Source organism: Oncorhynchus gorbuscha, linkage group LG02 (assembly GCF_021184085.1).
Source record: "Oncorhynchus gorbuscha isolate QuinsamMale2020 ecotype Even-year linkage group LG02, OgorEven_v1.0, whole genome shotgun sequence".
Lineage (NCBI taxonomy): Eukaryota > Metazoa > Chordata > Actinopteri > Salmoniformes > Salmonidae > Oncorhynchus > Oncorhynchus gorbuscha.
Window position 1 is genome coordinate 28,827,840 of NC_060174.1, and position 18,874 is coordinate 28,846,713.

At 42.7% G+C, this 18,874-nt stretch overlaps 1 protein-coding gene across 1 annotated transcript; it reads left to right on the forward strand.

The window, feature by feature from the left end:
- The first annotated feature begins 6,015 nt into the window (after positions 1–6,015).
- LOC124000298 (plasmolipin) lies at positions 6,016–17,390 on the forward strand. The gene is made up of 4 exons (XM_046306574.1): positions 6,016–6,312; positions 9,208–9,378; positions 13,308–13,424; positions 16,532–17,390. The coding sequence occupies exons 1-4, from the start codon at positions 6,169–6,171 to the stop codon at positions 16,637–16,639; spliced, it is 540 nt and encodes a 179-aa protein (XP_046162530.1). The 5' UTR covers positions 6,016–6,168; the 3' UTR covers positions 16,640–17,390.
- Positions 17,391–18,874: the final 1,484 nt, after the last annotated feature.

Here is an 18,874-nt window from a genome sequence, read left to right on the forward strand (position 1 = left end):
GTGTATTCTACGTAATGACGCAGTTTTACGTTATTACGTAATGACGTCATCACGCAATGACATCACAACGTCATTTTGCAACTTTTAGCAACAAATCGACCTGCCTCTAGAAACTTCCCCTGAAAATTAGTTGGCAACACTGCTCTCAGGTGAAATGTCCACCTGAAAGCACAGCAGCAAAAAGGCATGTCGAGCAACAAAAGTAAAGCTGACATCAGGTTAGCCAAAGTAGACATAGATCAACGTTGTCACAGTTGGATATGAAAGATGTTTATGCACATATAATGGATTTTCAAGAGAGTTAATTATGATAGTAATCAAACACCAATGTAAAAATGTATTTGGGGGTAGATGTGTATCTCCACACACTACTTTATAAAGTACTGACCAAATATAGGCTATAACACGACCTATAACATGAACGTCTAGTAACCCAAAGTTTGCGTGTTTGAATCTCATCACTGACCACTTTAGCATTACATTTACATTTAAGTCATTTAGCAGACGCTCTTATCCAGAGCGACTTACAAATTGGTGCATTCACCTAATGACATCCAGTGGAACAGTCACTTTACAATAGTGCATCTAAATCTTAAAGGGGGGGATGAGAAGGATTACTTTATCCTATCCTAGGTATTCCTTAAAGAGGTGGGGTTTCAGGTGTCTCCGGAAGGTGGTGATTGACTCCGCTGTCCTGGCGTCGTGAGGGAGTTTGTTCCACCATTGGGGGGCCAGAGCCGCGAACAGTTTTGACTGGGCTGAGCGGGAACTGTACTTCCTCAGTGGTAGGGAGGCGAGCAGGCCAGAGGTGGATGAACGTAGTGCCCTTGTTTGGGTGTAGGGCCTGATCAGAGCCTGGAGGTACTGAGGTGCCGTTCCCCTCACAGCTCCGTAGGCAAGCACCATGGTCTTGTAGCGGATGCGAGCTTCAACTGGAAGCCAGTGGAGAGAGTGGAGGAGCGGGGTGACGTGAGAGAACTTGGGAAGGCTGAACACCAGACGGGCTGCGGCGTTCTGGATGAGTTGTAGGGGTTTAATGGCACAGGCAGGGAGCCCAGCCAACAGCGAGTTGCAGTAATCCAGACGGGAGATGACAAGTGCCTGGATTAGGACCTGCGCCGCTTCCTGTGTGAGGCAGGGTCGTACTCTGCGGATGTTGTAGAGCATGAACCTACAGGAACGGGCCACCGCCTTGATGTTAGTTGAGAACAACAGGGTGTTGTCCAGGATCACGCCAAGGTTCTTAGCGCTCTGGGAGGAGGACACAATGGAGTTGTCAACCGTGATGGCGAGATCATGCAACGGGAAGTCCTTCCCCGGGAGGAAGAGCAGCTCCGTCTTGCCGAGGTTCAGCTTGAGGTGGTGATCCGTCAGCCACACTGATATGTCTGCCAGACATGCAGAGATGCGACTCGCCACCTGGTCATCAGAAGGGGGAAAGGAGAAGATTAATTGTGTGTCGTCTGCATGGCAATGATAGGAGAGACCATGTGAGGTTATGACAGAGCCAAGTGACTTGGTGTATAGCGAGAATAGGAGAGGGCCTAGAACAGAGCCCTGGGGGACACCAGTGGTGAGAGCGCGTGGTGAGGAGACAGATTCTCGCCACGCCACCTGGTAGGAGCGACCTGTCAGGTAGGACGCAATCCAAGTGTGGGCCGCGCCGGAGATGCCCAACTCGGAGAGGGTGGAGAGGAGGATCTGATGGTTCACAGTATCGAAGGCAGCAGATAGGTCTAGAAGGATGAGAGCAGAGGAGAGAGAGTTAGCTTTAGCTTTAGAGAAGAGCAGTCTCAGTTGAATGACTAGTCTTGAAACCTGACTGATTTGGATCAAGAAGGTCATTCTGAGAGAGATAGCGGGAGAGCTTGCCAAGGACGGCATGTTCAAGAGTTTTGGAGAGAAAAGAAAGAAGGGATACTGGTCTGTAGTTGTTGACATCGGAGGGATCGAATGTAGGTTTTTTCAGAAGGGGTGCAACTCTCGCTCTCTTGAAGACGGAAGGGACGTAGCCAGCGGTCAGGGATGAGTTGATGAGCGAGGTGAGGTAAGGGAGAAGGTCTCCGGAAATGGTCTGGAGAAGAGAGGAGGGGATAGGGTCAAGCGGGCAGGTTGTTGGGCGGCCGGCCGTCACAAGACGCGAGATTTCATCTGGAGAGAGAGGGGAGAAAGAGGTCAGAGCACAGGGTAGGGCAGTGTGAGCAGAACCAGCGGTGTCGTTTGACTTAGCAAACGAGGATCGGATGTCGTCGACCTTCTTTTCAAAATGGTTGACGAAGTCATCTGCAGAGAGGGAGGAGGGGGGGGGAGGATTCAGGAGGGAGAAGAAGGTGGCAAAGAGCTTCCTAGGGTTAGAGGCAGAAGCTTGGAATTTAGAGTAGCATTTTAGCTAATTAGCAACTTTGCAACAACTTACCATTTGTTTGCTACTTTGCAACTACTTAGCATGTTAGCTAACACTTCCCCAAACCTTAATCCGTTAACCTAACTCCTAACTAACCCTTGGCTCCTGAGTTGCTCTGCGGTCTAAGGCACTGCATCTCAGTGCAAGAGGTGATTGCTATAGTACCGGGTTTGAATCCTGGCCGTATCACAATGTGATTGGGAGTCCAATAGGATGGCGCACAATTAGCCCAGTGTCATCTGGGTTTCACTGGAGTAGGTTGTCATTGTAACTGATTTGCCTAGTTAAATAAAGGTCTTTTTTTTTAAACTAGCTAATTTTAGCATTAGCTACCTAGCTAACCCACAACAAACCCAACTAACCCTAAAACTAACCCACAACAAATTGGAATTCGTAACATATACGTTTAGCAAATTTGTAACATATTGTACAAATTGCAATTCGTAACAGATCATTTTAAATGGATGACGGACATCCACAAATTAATACTTGAAGTGAATTCAAGACAACTGGGGAAAAAACAGGTCAAAAACTAGGTCAGAACTAGAAAGATGCCCGAGTATCCGAATTGGATGAACGTTCTAAATTATTTTTCCCATAAGGAGCTTGTTCCCAGTTGTTTTGAAAGCACTGAAGTCAGATAATTCAGACAAGTTGTTTTGAATGTGGCAGTACCATACGAATGTAACATATCATACTATAATTTACATTTACTATGTTACATCTACCCCTTTGTCAAGGTTGCAGCCAGCCAGCATAGAATAGGGATAATGACTTATAACGTGAGCTAATGACTGTTTAGCCCAGGTCCCAAGTCCCCTGTGCTCGAGTCCAAGTCCGAGTCACCAATGGTTGAGTCACAAGTCCCTATGACTAGTCCAATATGCTCGAGTCTTGGTTCAAATACTCAAGTCTGAGTCACTGGGACCACATTAACTCAAAATAAAGTTATTTATCCAGTCAGAGATAATGTTGTGGCAAGAGGGATTTAGTCAACAAATTGTTTGCTATCCCTTTATCCTTTCTTTCTGTGCCACCAAATGTGCCACCAAAAACGTTCTCAAACATTGCAGATAGAAATTCCTTGAATAGAGCTGACATTCAATAGTGTGCAATTCAGGGCGTTCCTGCATGTGGGCATTCCTGTATCCCATTGGTTTTTGCATGAACTGAGAAAACCGTGCCCGACAGGTGGAGGCGAAGGACACTGTCTACCAGTCGCCCCCGCCTTCAGCTAGCACAGCAGGAGGGAGGGAGGCTGGGGCGACACGTGTGTTAGTTAACTAGCTAGCTTGCTTGTTAGGGACACCATGCGTCACCACCCTCTCCCACCTGCTGTGTACTGGACTAGCTGGCTAAACTAGCACACAGTCTCCTTTTCTACCGCCTGCCAAACACTTGCCCTCGCAGTCGTTAACAGAACAAAGGACAAAGGACAATGTCTACTGGTGTAAGGCTAACTAGCTACCATTGTCACCCCCTCCCCTTCTTCTGTTGGATTTAGTTTATAAATTGACCAATAGAAGTATTAAGAGGGGTTCCTGCAGATGCAGGAATGCCAACATGCAGGAACGCCCGTAATTACAGGCCACAATTGCACCCTTCTCACGTTATTCCTTATTCAGTATGTTCTAAATAGCATATTTCTATCTGAACGTTCCAAAATACTGCATCCCGCTGAACGCGGCACGTTTTTGACTGAACAAGGTGTAGCCTTAACAAATGGTTAATTTTCATCATAGGTACACTTAAACTATGGCAGACAAAATGAGAAAGAAAAAAAATCAATAAAATCACATTGTAGGATTTTTAATGAATTTATTTGCAAATTCATTAAAAATCCTACAATGTGATTTTCTGGATTTTTTTTCTCATTTTGTCTGTCATAGTTGAAGTGTACCTATGATGAAAATTACAGGCCTCTCTCATATTTTTAAGTGGGAGAACTTGCACAATTGGTGGCTGACTAAATACTTTTTTGTCCCACTGAATTTCAAGGCCTCCCTTCAAACTCAGTGCCTCTTTGCTTGACATCATAGGAAAATCAAAGGAAATCAGCCAAGACCTCAGAAAAAAATTGCAGACCTCCACAAGTCTGGTTCATCCTTGGGAGCAATTTCCAAATGCCTGAAGGTACCACGTTCATCTGTACAAACAATAGTACGCAAGTATAAACACCATGGGACCACGTATAAACACCATGGGACCACGCAGCCGTCATACCGCTTAGGAAGGAGACACGTTCTGTCTCCTAGAGATGAACATACTTTGGTGTGAAAAGTGCAAATCAATCCCAGAACAACAGCAAAGGACCTGTGAAGATGCTGGAGGAAACAGGTACAAAGTATGTATATCCACAGTAAAACAAGTCCTGTATTGACCTAACCTGAAAGGCCGCTCAGAAAGGAAGAAGCCACTGCTCCAAATCCGTCATAAAAAAGCCAGACTAAATCAAATCAAATGTATTTATATAGCCCTTCGTACATCGGCTGATATCTCAAAGTGCTGTACAGAAACCCAGCCTAAAACCCCAAACAGCAAGCAATGCAGGTGTAGAAGCACGGTGGCTAGGAAAAACTCCATAGAAAGGCCAAAACCTAGGAAGAAAACTAGAGAGGAACCAGGCTATGTGGGGTGGCCAGTCCTCTTCTGGCTGTGCCCGGTGGAGACTACGGTTTGCAACTGCACATGGGTACAAAGGTCATACTGGAGAAATGTCCTCTGGTCTGATGAAACAAAACTGGAACTGTTTGGCCATAATGACCATTGTTATGTTTGGAGGAAAAATCTGAGGCTTGCAAACCAAAGAACACCATCCCAATCGTGAAGCACGGGGATGGCAGCATAATGTTGTGGGGTGCTTTGCTGCAGGAAGGACTGGTGCACTTCACGAAATAGATGGCATCATGAGGCAGGAAAATAATGTGGATATATTGAAGCAACACCTCAAGACATCCGTCAGGAAGTTAAAGCTTGGTCGCAAATGGTTCTTCCAAATGGACAATGACCCCAAGCATACGTCTAAAGTTGTGGCAAAATTGCTTAAGGACAACAAAGTCAAGGAGGCCTACAAACCTGACTCAATTACACCAGCTGTCAGGAGGAATGGGCCAAAATTCACCCAACTTATTGTGGGAAGCTTGAGGAAGGCTAACTGAAACAACATTTGACCCAAGTTAAACAATTTAAAGGCAATGCTACCAAATACTAATTGAGTGTATGTTAACTTCTGACCCACTGGGTATGTGATGAAATAAATAAAAGCTGAAATAAATCATTCTCTCTACTATTATTCTGACATTTCATATTCTTAAAATAAATTGGTGATCCTAACTGACCCAAAACATAGATTTTTTACTGGGATTGAATGTCAGGAATTGTGAAAAACTGAGTTTAAATGTATTTGGCTAAGGTGTACGTAAACTTCCGACTTCAACTGTATATACCTACCTACCTGTACTCAAACTGGTGGCTGCTGTTAATGTGTCACTGAGAGAGAGAGAGAGAGAGAGAGAGAGAGAGAGAGAGAGAGAGAGAGAGAGAGAGAGAGAGAGAGAGAGAGAGAGAGAGAGAGAGAGAGAGAGAGAGAGAGAGAGAGAGAGAGGGGGGAAAAAAACACAAGACACCTGCCAGTCTAGAAAAGCAACCCAGGTGGTAACAACGGCTGCATTCCCCAGATCTGTATATTTGCTCTGTAAGGGTTCTATTCTCTGACTAGGGACAAAAGGAGAGTTAGTTTATTATTGTGTGGATTTGAGGGAGTGATGTCAGACTTTCCAGATAATGTGGCCACTGAGACCAGCTCAACCCAGTCCCAACAGGGACGGTCCAGCTTTCAGCTTGCCAGTATTTCCATGGACCTGGGCTTGATCAAGAGCATTCCTGGAATCCTGATGTTGGCTGAGATAGTGAGTGACAAATACCAGTTTCACCTTTGTATTTACTTTATCCATCATCAAATCAAGTTTATCGGTCACGTACACAGATTTGCAGTTGTTATCGCAGGTGCAGCTTGTGTTTCTAGTTCCAACAGTGCAGTAAACCTAGCAATAAATGTTTTTGTCTCCTGTACCTAGTTCATTTTTCCTTCTTTTTCTGTCCTACTCCTCATCTTCTAGGCCAATCTATATCTATGTATATTTTCATAATCCCTGTTTTCCTCTATCTTATTGTTTTGTATGGGCTTGAGTTATACCTAGTGGTTGCTAAGAGTTGTAGTAATGGACACACACTGGGACATTAATCAGGTGACAGCTTGTTTTATTTTAACATAACATAAATTAAGAATTGTTTTATGCAAAATGTCCTGTGTCTTGAATATGTTTTATGTTTACATATTTACATAATGTATTGATAATTAACAGTACATTCAGAGAGTCATATATAAAGCACATATTTCAATATGATGCCACTCCCTTTGAACCTGTAGTACATGTGACTGACCCGGCTAGGTGGGTCACTGCACTAGGCTTTATATCACACCCTTGATATCCATTTCAATAATTACATGAGAAAGACATATCAGGACTCACACTGTTCCACTTGAGTATAGTGGTACATACTGTATGTGTGTGTTAAATGTGTGTGTCAAACAGCCATTACCCATGATTTTAGACATCTCATAACACAAGACATCACATTCCTACTATAATTGAGCATTACCAATAACATTAATATGAATTGCTGGACCCTGTGATGGTATTGTTCAATCATGTCAACTCAGCCAGATATTTTGAACCCTGATGATTTTGTGAGCCCATATCTTGGATCTTCTATATTCATTATAGGTTTACTGCAGTTGATTGTTAACAGTTCACGGATATACGCCCACACACCCTACACAAAACCAGGCAGGCACACTCAAACACACACACCTTAAATTGACACAACTTAAACAAACCTGCCTTAGGCCTCAGATTTACTCCTAATAAAGCCTTTCACAATACCAGTCTGTCCTGAGCGAAGAGAAATTAATCGAGGGACTACCTGAAAAGGGGTTAGTTTGAAAAACATTTGTTTAGGAAGTGATCATGCTAAATTAAGTCATATACTGTATAAAAGTATAAATTCTCCAGAATGTAGGCCTATACTTTGGCAATATTATGTCCTCGTGTACACTGTAGACAAACGTAGGCCTACATGACAGTACACTGTAGACAAACGTAGGCCTACATGACAGTACACTGTAGACAAACGTAGGCCTACATGACAGTACACTGTAGACAAACGTAGGCCTACATGACAGTACACTGTAGACAAACGTAGGCCTACATGACAGTACACTGTAGACAAACGTAGGCCTACATGACAGTACACTGTAGACAAACGTAGGCCTACATGACAGTACACTGTAGACAAACATAGGCCTACATGACAGTACACTGTAGACAAACGTAGGCCTACATGACAGTACACTGTAGACAAACGTAGGCCTACATGACAGTACACTGTAGACAAACGTAGGTCTACATGACAGTACACTGTAGACAAACGTAGGCCTACATGACAGTACACTGTAGTCCTTTCCAGCTGTCAATGACCAAAAGAGACCTATTTTACCTCATGGGTGGAATGTTATTAATATTTCTCATGATTTCATAATTAAGATTTCTTTAATAAGCTGATGAAAACCTGGTGTTTCAATGTCAAACAGTTTTGTTATATTTCAGTCTTCTGTGATGTATAGAAAGTGTAATATTGGGATGCAAACTCAAAATTGAATACATTTCAACTCTATATCCGACATGGTACAGGTGTCTTCTTTTATTTAAGCTCATAACCATGTGTGTGAGGTGTATACTTCTGTTTTGAAGTAGATTTGTTTAAGACTACTGGGGTGGCAGGGTAGCCTAGTGGTTAGAGCTTTGGACTAGTAACTGGAAGGTTGCAAGTTCAAACCTTGAGCTGACAAGGTACAAATCTGTCATTCTGAACAGTTAACCCACTGTTCCTAGGCTGTTGTTGAAAATAAGAATTTGTTGTTAAGTGACTTGCCTAGTTAAATAAAGAATAAAAAATTAAAAGACTACTAAGAATCACTCTGTTTGGCCCTCACTAATTTAGCCCACTGCAGTAAAAGGTTAAAGCTTTAATATTAGCTATTTGTGTGTATATTAACACGTTCACACTCCTCTGAAACTCAATAGTGAGAGGAGAAAAAGTAATTGACAATTTATGAGATATATCAATGTTTTGCTCTGTGCCCTGGCCAATGTTGGTGAGTGTCCTAATCCACTAACCTCTGGTGTGATTGCTGACCTGACCTCAGCGTTATCTATATTTTATGGCACCCGATGTTTCATTATTAATACATTCGATGTGACAAAACTTAATGGAAGTAGATTTATGCAAATGTTTAAAAAACAGAACAACTATTAAAACTCAATTCATTTGAATGTTGTCATATTGAGTGGTTAAAGTTAGAGGTACAATATGAGAGGGTATAAGAATGAGGATGTTATGCTTACCATTATCAATCTTTGACACGTTTACCAGGTATGTGGGTTAACCTGCAGATCAAGACTTGATCCTGTTTGATTCTGTTTGCCCTCCTGATCTTGTCTAGGGTACTAAGTAATACTGTCAAGGTTATTTGACATAACTATTATATTCCTGTCTGTGCTGCTGATTAATGCTCAGTGGGTAGTGTAGATTACTCCCAGGTATTCTACACTGCTCTTCAAGAGGACACTGACTTGATCTGGCGTGAAGACTTGGATTAAAGACTCAATAGAAGGTTCACCTGTTCAAATGTCAGCTAAATGTTTGTGAACATGTACCTTGTTCTGTCTCACTCTCCTCAGGGTCTGGGCCTGCTGCAATGGGCTCTAATTGCCAGTGCCTCCTCCCTTATTCCTGCCTATGGCTGGGTGATGTTTGTAGCCGTTACACTGTGGCTGCTCACCATTATCCTCTTCTTCATGCTCTTCTTTGGCGCCTATCACAAACTCAGCTCTGTGCCCTGGCCAATGTTGGTGAGTGTCCTAATCCACTAACCTCTGGTGTGATTGCTGACCTGACCTCAGGCTTATGTCGAAGTGGGTTGTTCTATGAAAATTGTGGCTTTTTAACAGCTTTATGTATTTTAGTGTTTTTACTACATTAAATAAAAGAAAAATGCTTGTGTTGCTTTTTTGTCACTGGCGTTACCTCTATTTTAATGATGATTCAGGCTTTACAGAATGTAATTTGACTATTTAATTTCCATATATAATCAAAGACATAAAGCGTTAATAATAATATTAAGAAATGTTTTTGATTAGTAATAATTGACATTAAAGAAAATTAAAATAATAAAAATAATAACACCAGTGACGGTAACACCAGTGACCGTAACACCAGTGACGACAACACCAGTGACCGTAACACCAGTGAAGACAACACCAGTGACCGTAACACCAGTGACCGTAACACCAGTGACGACAACACCAGTGACAAATCTGTGTATATAATGGCTGCCATTTTACGATCCCGTAACCAATTCCAAATCAAATCAAAGTTTATTTGTCACGTGCGCTGAATACAACAGGTGTAGACCTTACAGTGAAATGCTTACTTACAGGCTCTAACCAAAAGTGCAAAAAAGGCATTAGGTGAACAATAGCTAGGTAAAGAAATAAAACAACAGTAAAAAGGCAGGCTATATACAGTAGCGAGGCTATAAAAGTAGCAAGGCTACATACAGACACCGGTTAGTCAGGCTGATTGAGGTAGTATGTACATGTAGATATGGTTACAGTGACTATGCATATATGATGAACAGAGAGTAGCAGTAGCGTAAAAGAGGGGTTGGCATGTGGTGGGTGGGACACAATGCAGATAGCCCGGTTAGCCACTGTGCGGGAGCACTGGTTGGTCGGCCCAATTGAGATAAGGGTGGCAGGGGTCTTTGACCATTTTTAGGGCCTTCCTCTGACACCGCCTGGTGTAGAGGTCCTGGATAGCAGGCAGCTTTGCTCCAGTGATGTACTGGGCCGTACGCACTACCCTCTGTTGCCGTACCAGGCAGTGATGCAACCAGTCTCGATGTGGCAGCTGTTGAACCTTTTGAGGATCTCAGGACCCATGTTATAGCAATAGCAATTGTGCTATTGTGTATATCTTTTTTGTGTTATTTGTAAGTTATTTTGTATATAAGGTTTCTGCCACCGTGTCTTCTGACCGAAAAGAGCTTCTTGATATCAGGGCAGTAATTATTCACCCCGTACTGGAGGAATTCTTCTTCTTCATGGAGTCGGACTGGAAGGATTTCCTTTGGACGCCTGACAGGGCCCTCATCCCCATCATTCGCAGGAGGAAAAGATGGAGATATCGGGGACGACAGTCCGAGTGCCTTGTCACCGAGAGGGTAATTTACCTTTACCATCGGTTCTATTAGCCAATGTACAATCCGTCGATAATAAAATAGACAAATTACGAGCACGTATATCCTACAAACGGGACATTAAAATCTGTCATATCTTATGTTTCACCGAGTCGTGGCTGAACAACGACATGATTAACATACATCTGTCAGGTTTTAAGCTTTTTCGGCAGGATAGAACAGCGACCTCTGGTAAGACAAGGGGCGGTGGCCTACGTATATTTGTAAACAACATCTGGTGTTGTTCTCTAGGTTTTGCTCGTCTGAGGTAGAGTTTCTCATGATACGCTGTAGACCACACTATTTACATCTATATTTTTCGTAGCTGTCTATATACCACCGCAGACTGATGCTGGCACTAAGACCATACTCAATGAGCTGTGTAAAGCCATAAGCAAACAGGAAAATGCTAGTAGTTAGATGAAGCAGATGACGGTTTTTGCTAGCACAGACTGGAATAAGTTCCGGGATTCTTCCGATGGCATTGCGGAGTACACCACATCAGTCACTGGCTTCATCAATAAGTGCATCAATGACGTCATCCCCACAGTGACTGCACGTACACTCCCACACCAGAAGCCATGGATTACAGGCAACATCCGCACTGAGCTAAAGGGTAGAGCTGCCGCATTCAAGGAGCGGGACTCTAATCTGGAAGCTTATAAGAAATCCCGCTATGCCCTCCGACAAACCATCAAACAGGCAAAGCGTCAATACAGGACTAATATTGAATCGTATTACACCGGCTTCGGCGCTCGTTGGATGTAGCAGGGCTTGCAAACTATTACAGACTACAAAGGGAAGCACAGCTGCGAACCTACCAGACAAGCTATATTACTTCTATGTTCGCTTCGAGGCAAGTAACATTCTCAAGGCCGCAGGGCCAGACGGATTACCAGGACGTGTACTCTGAGCATGCGCTGACCAACTAGTAACTGTCTTCACTGACATTTTCAACCTGTCCTTGACTGAGTCTGTAATACCAACATGTTTCAAGCAGACCACCATAATCGCTGTGCCCAAGAACACTAAGGCAACCTGCCTATGACTCACATCAACACCATTATCCCAGAAACCCAAGACCCACTCCAATTTGCAAACAGCCTCAACAGATCCACAGATGATGCAATCTCTATTGCACTCAACACTTCCCTTTCCCACCTGGACAAAAGGAACACCTATGTGAGAATGCTATTCATTGATTACAGCTCAGCATTCAACACCATAGTGCTCTCAAAGCTCATCACTAAGCTAAGAACCCTGGGACTAAACACCTCCCTCTGCAACTGGATCCTGGACTTCCTGATGTGCCGCCCCCAGGTGGTAAGGATAGGGAACAACACATCCACCACGCTTATCCTCAACACAGGGGCCTGTCTGTGGTGAGTGCTCAGTCCCCTCCTGTACTCCCTGTTCACTCATGAGTGCATGGCCAGGCACGACTCCAACACTATCCGTCTGCTAAATGGCATATTATTATTATTATTATTATCAAGTTTGCCGATGACACAACAGGGGTTGGCCTGATCACCGACAACGATGAGACAGCCTATAGGGAGGAGGTCAGCGACCTGGCAGTGTGGTGCCAGGACAACAACCTCTCCCTGAATGTGATCAAGACAAAGGAGATGATTGTGCCCCCATTCTCATCGACAGGGCTGAAGTGGAACAGGTTGAGAGCTTCAAGTTCCTTGGTGTCCACATCATCAAAAACCTATCATGGTCCAAACACACTAAGACAGTCGTGAAGAGGGCACGACAAAGCCTATTCCCCATCAGGAGACTGAAAATATTTGGCATGGGTCCTCAGATCCTCAAACAATTCTACAGCTGCATCATCGAGAGCATCCTGACTGGTTGCATCACTGCCTGGTATGGCAACTGCGACTGCAAGGTACTACAGAGGGTAGTGCGTACAGCTCAGTACATCACTGGGGCCAAGCTTCCTGCCATCCAGGACCTCTATACCAGGTGGTGTCAGAGTAAGGCCCTAAAAATTGTCAAAGACTCCAGCCACCCTAGACATAGACTCTTCTCTCTGCTACCGCACGGCAAGCGGTACCGGAGCGCCAAGTGTTGGTATCAAAAGGCTTCTTAACAGCTTCTACCCCTAAGCCATAAGATTCCTTCCACTTGTTTTCATTTGTTTTCTTAAAACTTCTTAAAGCATTGTTGGTTAGGGCTTCTAAGTAAAGGTCTACATACCTATTGTATTCGGCACATAAACATTTGATTTGATTTGAAATATATTTGATTAGATTAGATTTTTGCAATATAACTGTCTGACATATGTTTCATTAACAACAAAACACTTCAATTAAAACTTAAACAAATATCTGCCTTTTTAAATTGTTTTTCCTGGTGGTTAAGGCAGGGGACAGGAAAGTCACCATTGTCGTAGAATGACCCGTGTCGTCTCTGCTATGCTGCATTTTTGCTATACATTTATTTCAAAGTTATTTTGTAATAGTTATTCAATGTAAAGTAACTTTGAAATAAAATTTAGGCTGTATTCATCAACATCTGTTTTCTATCTTGTAGGTTATGGTGTATAATGCTATGGCAACAGTTTTGTACCTCACAGCATTTCTGGCCAATGCTGCATCAGTCGCCCCTTACATTTCAACATACTTCTACGGCCATATGGCAGCTGCTGCGGTAAGTCTAGAACAGACAACTTAATATCTACAGATATACAAAGACATGCAGACACTAGACTGAAACATAGGCACAATGCAGGCTAGCTTACTTGTTAATTGGTTGACCAGTTCTGATCAGTTGATGAGCGACAGAAACACATGAGAAGCCCTTGTTTAAACAAGCGCTCCCTTACATAGGGCCACATAGATTGAGACTGAGTACATCTGATCAGTTGATGAGCGACAGAAACACATGAGAAGCCCTTGTTTAAACAAGCGCTCCCTTACATAGGGCCACATAGATTGAGACTGAGTACATCTGATCAGTTGATGAGCGACAGAAACACATGAGAAGCCCTTGTTTAAACAAGCGCTCCCTTACATAGGGCCACATAGATTGAGACTGAGTACATTACGTTCGATACTTGCACATTTGTGTATAGTCACAAGATAACCTTCAACGGGATGTGCTGATATCTATGTTCTGGGTAGGATGAATAGAAAACACAAAAGTGTGTTTCTGGCCCTTCCACTTTCTGGCACTCCTAAATATTTGACTAAAGAGGCAGGACTGATGTGTCATGTGCACACCTGACTGTGACAGGTTCAAAGATAAAGAGAGAGGGAGCTAGAAAAAATATAAGGTAGATGTGCTTTTATGGTGTGGTCTCTCTCCATGGCAATCCTGGCCAAAGTCCATTTGCTATTTACAATGAGGCACATGACCAAGCCCGTTGATCTTCCTGTGAAGAACAAGCCAGTCACCATAACGTTGGCCCTGTTGCACAAGACCCAGGGCTATTAGAGTATATCTAACAGGGTTTGTCAACAGTAATTGCTCCTGTAAGTCGCTCTGGATAAGAGTGTCTGCTAAATTACTAACATGTTAATGTTTCAACATGCATACATATGTAGGATCTTAATTTGAGCCAGTTTGATACAGCAGGAAAATAATGCTACTGCAACAGGAAATGTGAATTATTATTATTATTATAAGAATTGACATTTTTTCTGGGGTTGATACATTTTTCGGAAGAAAAACAAAATATAAATGGATATTAAACACTTTACAAGCCTTTTTACACCTCAAATACACTACAGTTCTCCGACAACAAAGTGATCAAATTAAGATCCTACATCATAGCGTGTTCAAAGACTTGTATCTCCTTCCTTTCACAACCCAGGAAAACAGTAGCCAGGTGACTCTAGCCAATAAAGATTCTCCTCCTATTTTCACAAACATCACAGTTTGATGTAGGTCAGGGGTCAGTATTTATGTGTATGTAGATAAAATATTTTATTTTTGCTTTGGGGAGAATGTAGCTACAATATACAGTACCAGTCAATAGTTTGGACACATCTACTCATTCAAGGGTTTTTCTATTTTTACTATTTTCTACAGAATAATAGTGAAGACATCAAAACTATGAAATAACACATATGGAATCATGTAGTAATGAAAAAAGTGTTAAATGTTTTATTTAAGATTATTCAAAGTAGCCACCCTTTTCCTTGATGACAGCTTTGCGCACACTGCATTCTTCAACCAGCTTCGTGGGGTGGTTGCCTGGAATGCGTTTCAATTAACAGGTGTGGCTTGTTAAACGTTAATTTGTGTAATTTCTTTCCTTCTTAATGCGTTTGAGCCAATCAATTGTTTTGAGACTAGGTAGGGGTGGTATACAGAAGATAGCCCTATTTGGTAAAAGACTAAAAATTATGGCAAGAACAACTCAAATAAGCAAAGAGAAACGACAGTCCATCTTTACTTTAAGACATGAAGGTCAGTCAATCCGGAAAATGTCAAGAACTTTGAAAGTTTCTTCAAGTGCAGTCACAAAAACCATCAAGCACAATGATGAAACTGGCTCTCATGAGGACCGCCACAGGAAAGAAAGACCCATAGTTACTTCTGCTGCAGAGGATAAGTTCATTAGAGTTACCAGCCTCAGAAATTTCAGCCCAAATAAATGCTTCACATAATTCAAGTAACAGACACATTTCAACATCAACTATTCAGAGGAGACTGCGTGAATCAGGTCTTTGTGGTTAAATTGCTGCAAAGAAACCACGACTAAAGGACACCAACAATAAGAAAAGATTTGCTTGGGCCAAGAAACGCGAGCAATGGACATTAGACCAGTGGAAATTTGTCCTTTGGTCTAATGAGTCCAAATTTGAGATTTTTTGTTCCAAACGACTTGTCTTTGTGAGACAGAGTAGGTGAACGGATTTCCTCCGCATGATTGGTTCCCACCATGAAGCATGGAAGAGGAGGTGTGATGGTGTGGGGGTGCTTTGCTGGTGACACTGTCAGTGATTTATTTAGAATTTAAGGCACACTTAACCGGCATGGCTACCACAGCGTTCTGCAGAGATACGCCATCTGTTTCGCACTTCATGGGACTATCATTTGGTTTTCAACAGGACAATGACCCAACACACCTCCAGGCTGTGTAAGGGCTATTTGACCAAGAAGGAGAGTGATGGAGTGCTGCATCACATGACCTTGCCTCCACAATCACCCGGCCTCAACCCAATTGAGATGGTTTGGGATTAATTGGACCACAGAGTGAAGGAAAAGCAGACAACAAGTGCTCAGCATATGTGGAAACTCCTTTAAGACTGTTAGAAAAGCATTCCAGGTCAAGCTGGCTGAGAGAATGTCAAGAGTGTGCGAAGCAGTCACCAAGGCAAAAGGTGGCTACTTTGAAGAATCTCAGATATAAAATATATTTGGATTTGTATGTGAATCAATCCATATGTGTTATTTGTTCTGATGTTTTCACTATTATTCTATAATGTAGAAAAAATAAAGAAAAACCCTTGAATGAGTAGGTGTGTCCAAACATTTAACTGGTACTGTATGTTTGTGTCATTTTTGTTGCAAGGCATATGGCATGACAACAAATGATGACAGAGGAGTTGGCTACAGCCCAAAGAGATCTGGCACCTAGTACTGGCAGCCTGCCTGCATATCATCAACATTGCTAGTCAAAGATTCAACAATCTCAATTAACTGACATTCGAGGAAGAATAATTAACGCAGGCATGTACTGTATCTTATGATAATAACATTCTTCTCTCATCTGATTGTCTCTTACTATGTGTTTGTCTCTTGTTCAGTTTTTTGGCATTGTGGTGACTTTGTTATATGGAGCCAGCACCTTCTTTTCCTATTTGGCATGGAAGGGGGATGGAGGTAATGCAGCCAGCAACTCTGGTCCTGCATAGGACTACTCTACTATCTGTCCTGATAAACCCTCTCCATACAGAGAGATTTGGACAGTGTGAACCGAACAGTGTGACAAGTAGAGGAGATTCCAAACCTGTTCATCAAAGGACGAGTGTTTTTATATACGGTATACTTTTTTTTTAAGAAGCAGGACATCAATAGCCTTTTTTTAAATGTCAAAATGTTGACTGGAGTGAAGACTGGAAGCATTTTGCAGACCCTTATAAAGTGTGTTGCTGTGGTAACCCTACCATCCATCAGTACACTCACTCATCATGACTCACTCACATACATGCTCCCATACATAACATAACCACTATGATCGCATACTGTAGGAAAGTGTAATGAATGATACATCTATTTATACTGTAATAAAGGAGGTAGGTAGCCTAGCGGTTCAGTGTGTTGGGCCAGTAACCGAAAGGTCGCTGTTTCGAATCCCTGATCCAACTAGGTGAAAAATCAGCTGACGTGGGGGTGGTGATATGCAAAAAAACAAATTTCTAATTCACATGTGTATAATACACATTTGTGTATGTGTGAAATAGGACAAATGTAAGCACCCACCTAATTATTATAATACTTGTAGATACACAGGAATCCCAATGGGTTACACGGTCTGTGTGCAAAACACGTTCAGAAACATATTTTTATAGATTATTTTTTTCACCATTGTGAAGACCAAGAGAATCATGTGTACTGTTTATCCATATCAGTACACCTTTTCAAATAAAGTAGATTGTGATTTTACAAAATTATTTCATGTCTTTATTTGAAACACTTATTTACAGGCAATGGGACACAAGACTATGTACAAACCAGTGAAATAAATACATTTAATTAAAACACTTAACATATTATTCTCAGTAAAGACTGCTACATACAGTGGGGAGAACAAGTATTAGATACACTGCCGCTTTTGCAGGTTTTCCCAACTCTACAAAGCATGTAGAGGTCTGTAATTTTTATCATAGGTACACTTCAACTGTGAGAGACGGAATCTAAAACAAAAATCCAGAAAATCACATTGTATGATTTTTAAGTCACTAAATAGCATTTTATTGCATGACATAAGTTTTTGAACACCTAACAACCAGTAAGACTTCCGGGTCTCACAGACCTGTTAGTTTTTCTTTAAGAAGCACTGTTGTTCTCCACTCATTACCTGTATTAACTGCACCTGTTTGAACTCATTACCTGTATGAAAGACACCTGTCCACACACTCAATCAAACAGACTCCAACCTCTCCACAATGGCCAAGACCAGAGAGCTGTGTAAGGACATCAGGGATAAAATTGTAGACCTGCACAAGGCTGGGATGGGCTACAGGACAATAGGCAAGCAGCTTGGTGAGAAGGCAACAACTGTTGGCGCAATTATTAGAAAATAGAAGAAGTTCAAGATGACGGTCAATCACCCTCGGTCTGGGGCTCCATGCAAGATCTCACCTAGTGGGGCATCAATGATCACGAGGAAGGTGAGGGATCAGCCCAGAACCACACGGCAGGACCTGGTCAATGACCTGAAGAGAGCTTGGACCACAGTCTCAAAGAAAACCATTAGTAACACACTACGCCGTCATGGATTAAATTCCTGCAGCGCACGCAAGGTCCCCCTGCTCAAGCCAGCGCATGTCCAGGCCCATCTGAAGTTTGCTAATGACCATCTGGATGATCCAGAGGAGGAATGGGAGAATGTCATGTGGTCTGATGAGACAAAAATAGCTTTTTGGTCTAAACTCCACTCGCTGTGTTTGGAGGAAGAAGGATGAGTACAACACCAAGAACACCATGGAGGTGGAAACATCATTCTTTGAGGATGCTTTTCTGCAAAGGGGACAGGACGACTGCACCGTATTGAGGAGATGGATGGGGCCATGTATCGTGAGATCTTGGCCAACAACCTCCTTCCCTCAGTAAGAGCATTGAAGATGGGTCGTGGCTGGGTCTTCCAGCATGACAATGACCCGAAACTCACAGCCAAGGCAACTAAGGAGTGGCTCCGTAAGAAGCATCTCAAGGTCCTGGAGTGGCCTAGCCAGTCTTCAGACCTGAACCCAATAGAACATCTTTGGCGGGAGCAGAAAGTCCGTATTACCCAGCGACAGCCCCGAAACCTGAAGGATCTGGAGAAGGTCTGTATGGAGGAGTGGGCCAAAATCCCTGCTGCAGTGTGTGCAAACCTGGTCAAGAACTACAGGAAACGTATGATCTCTGTAATTACAAACAAAGGT

What these genes read in the sequence shown, in the direction of transcription:
- LOC124000298 (XM_046306574.1), top strand. Translation starts at nt 6,169, where the DNA reads ATGTCAGACTTTCCAGATAATGTGGCCACTGAGACCAGCTCAACCCAG. An exon ending in TCCTGATGTTGGCTGAGATA is followed by an intron (nt 6,313 to 9,207) that starts GTGAGTGACAAA and finishes CACTCTCCTCAG; the next exon opens with GGTCTGGGCCTGCTGCAATG. An exon ending in GCCATATGGCAGCTGCTGCG is followed by an intron (nt 13,425 to 16,531) that starts GTAAGTCTAGAA and finishes TCTCTTGTTCAG; the next exon opens with TTTTTTGGCATTGTGGTGAC.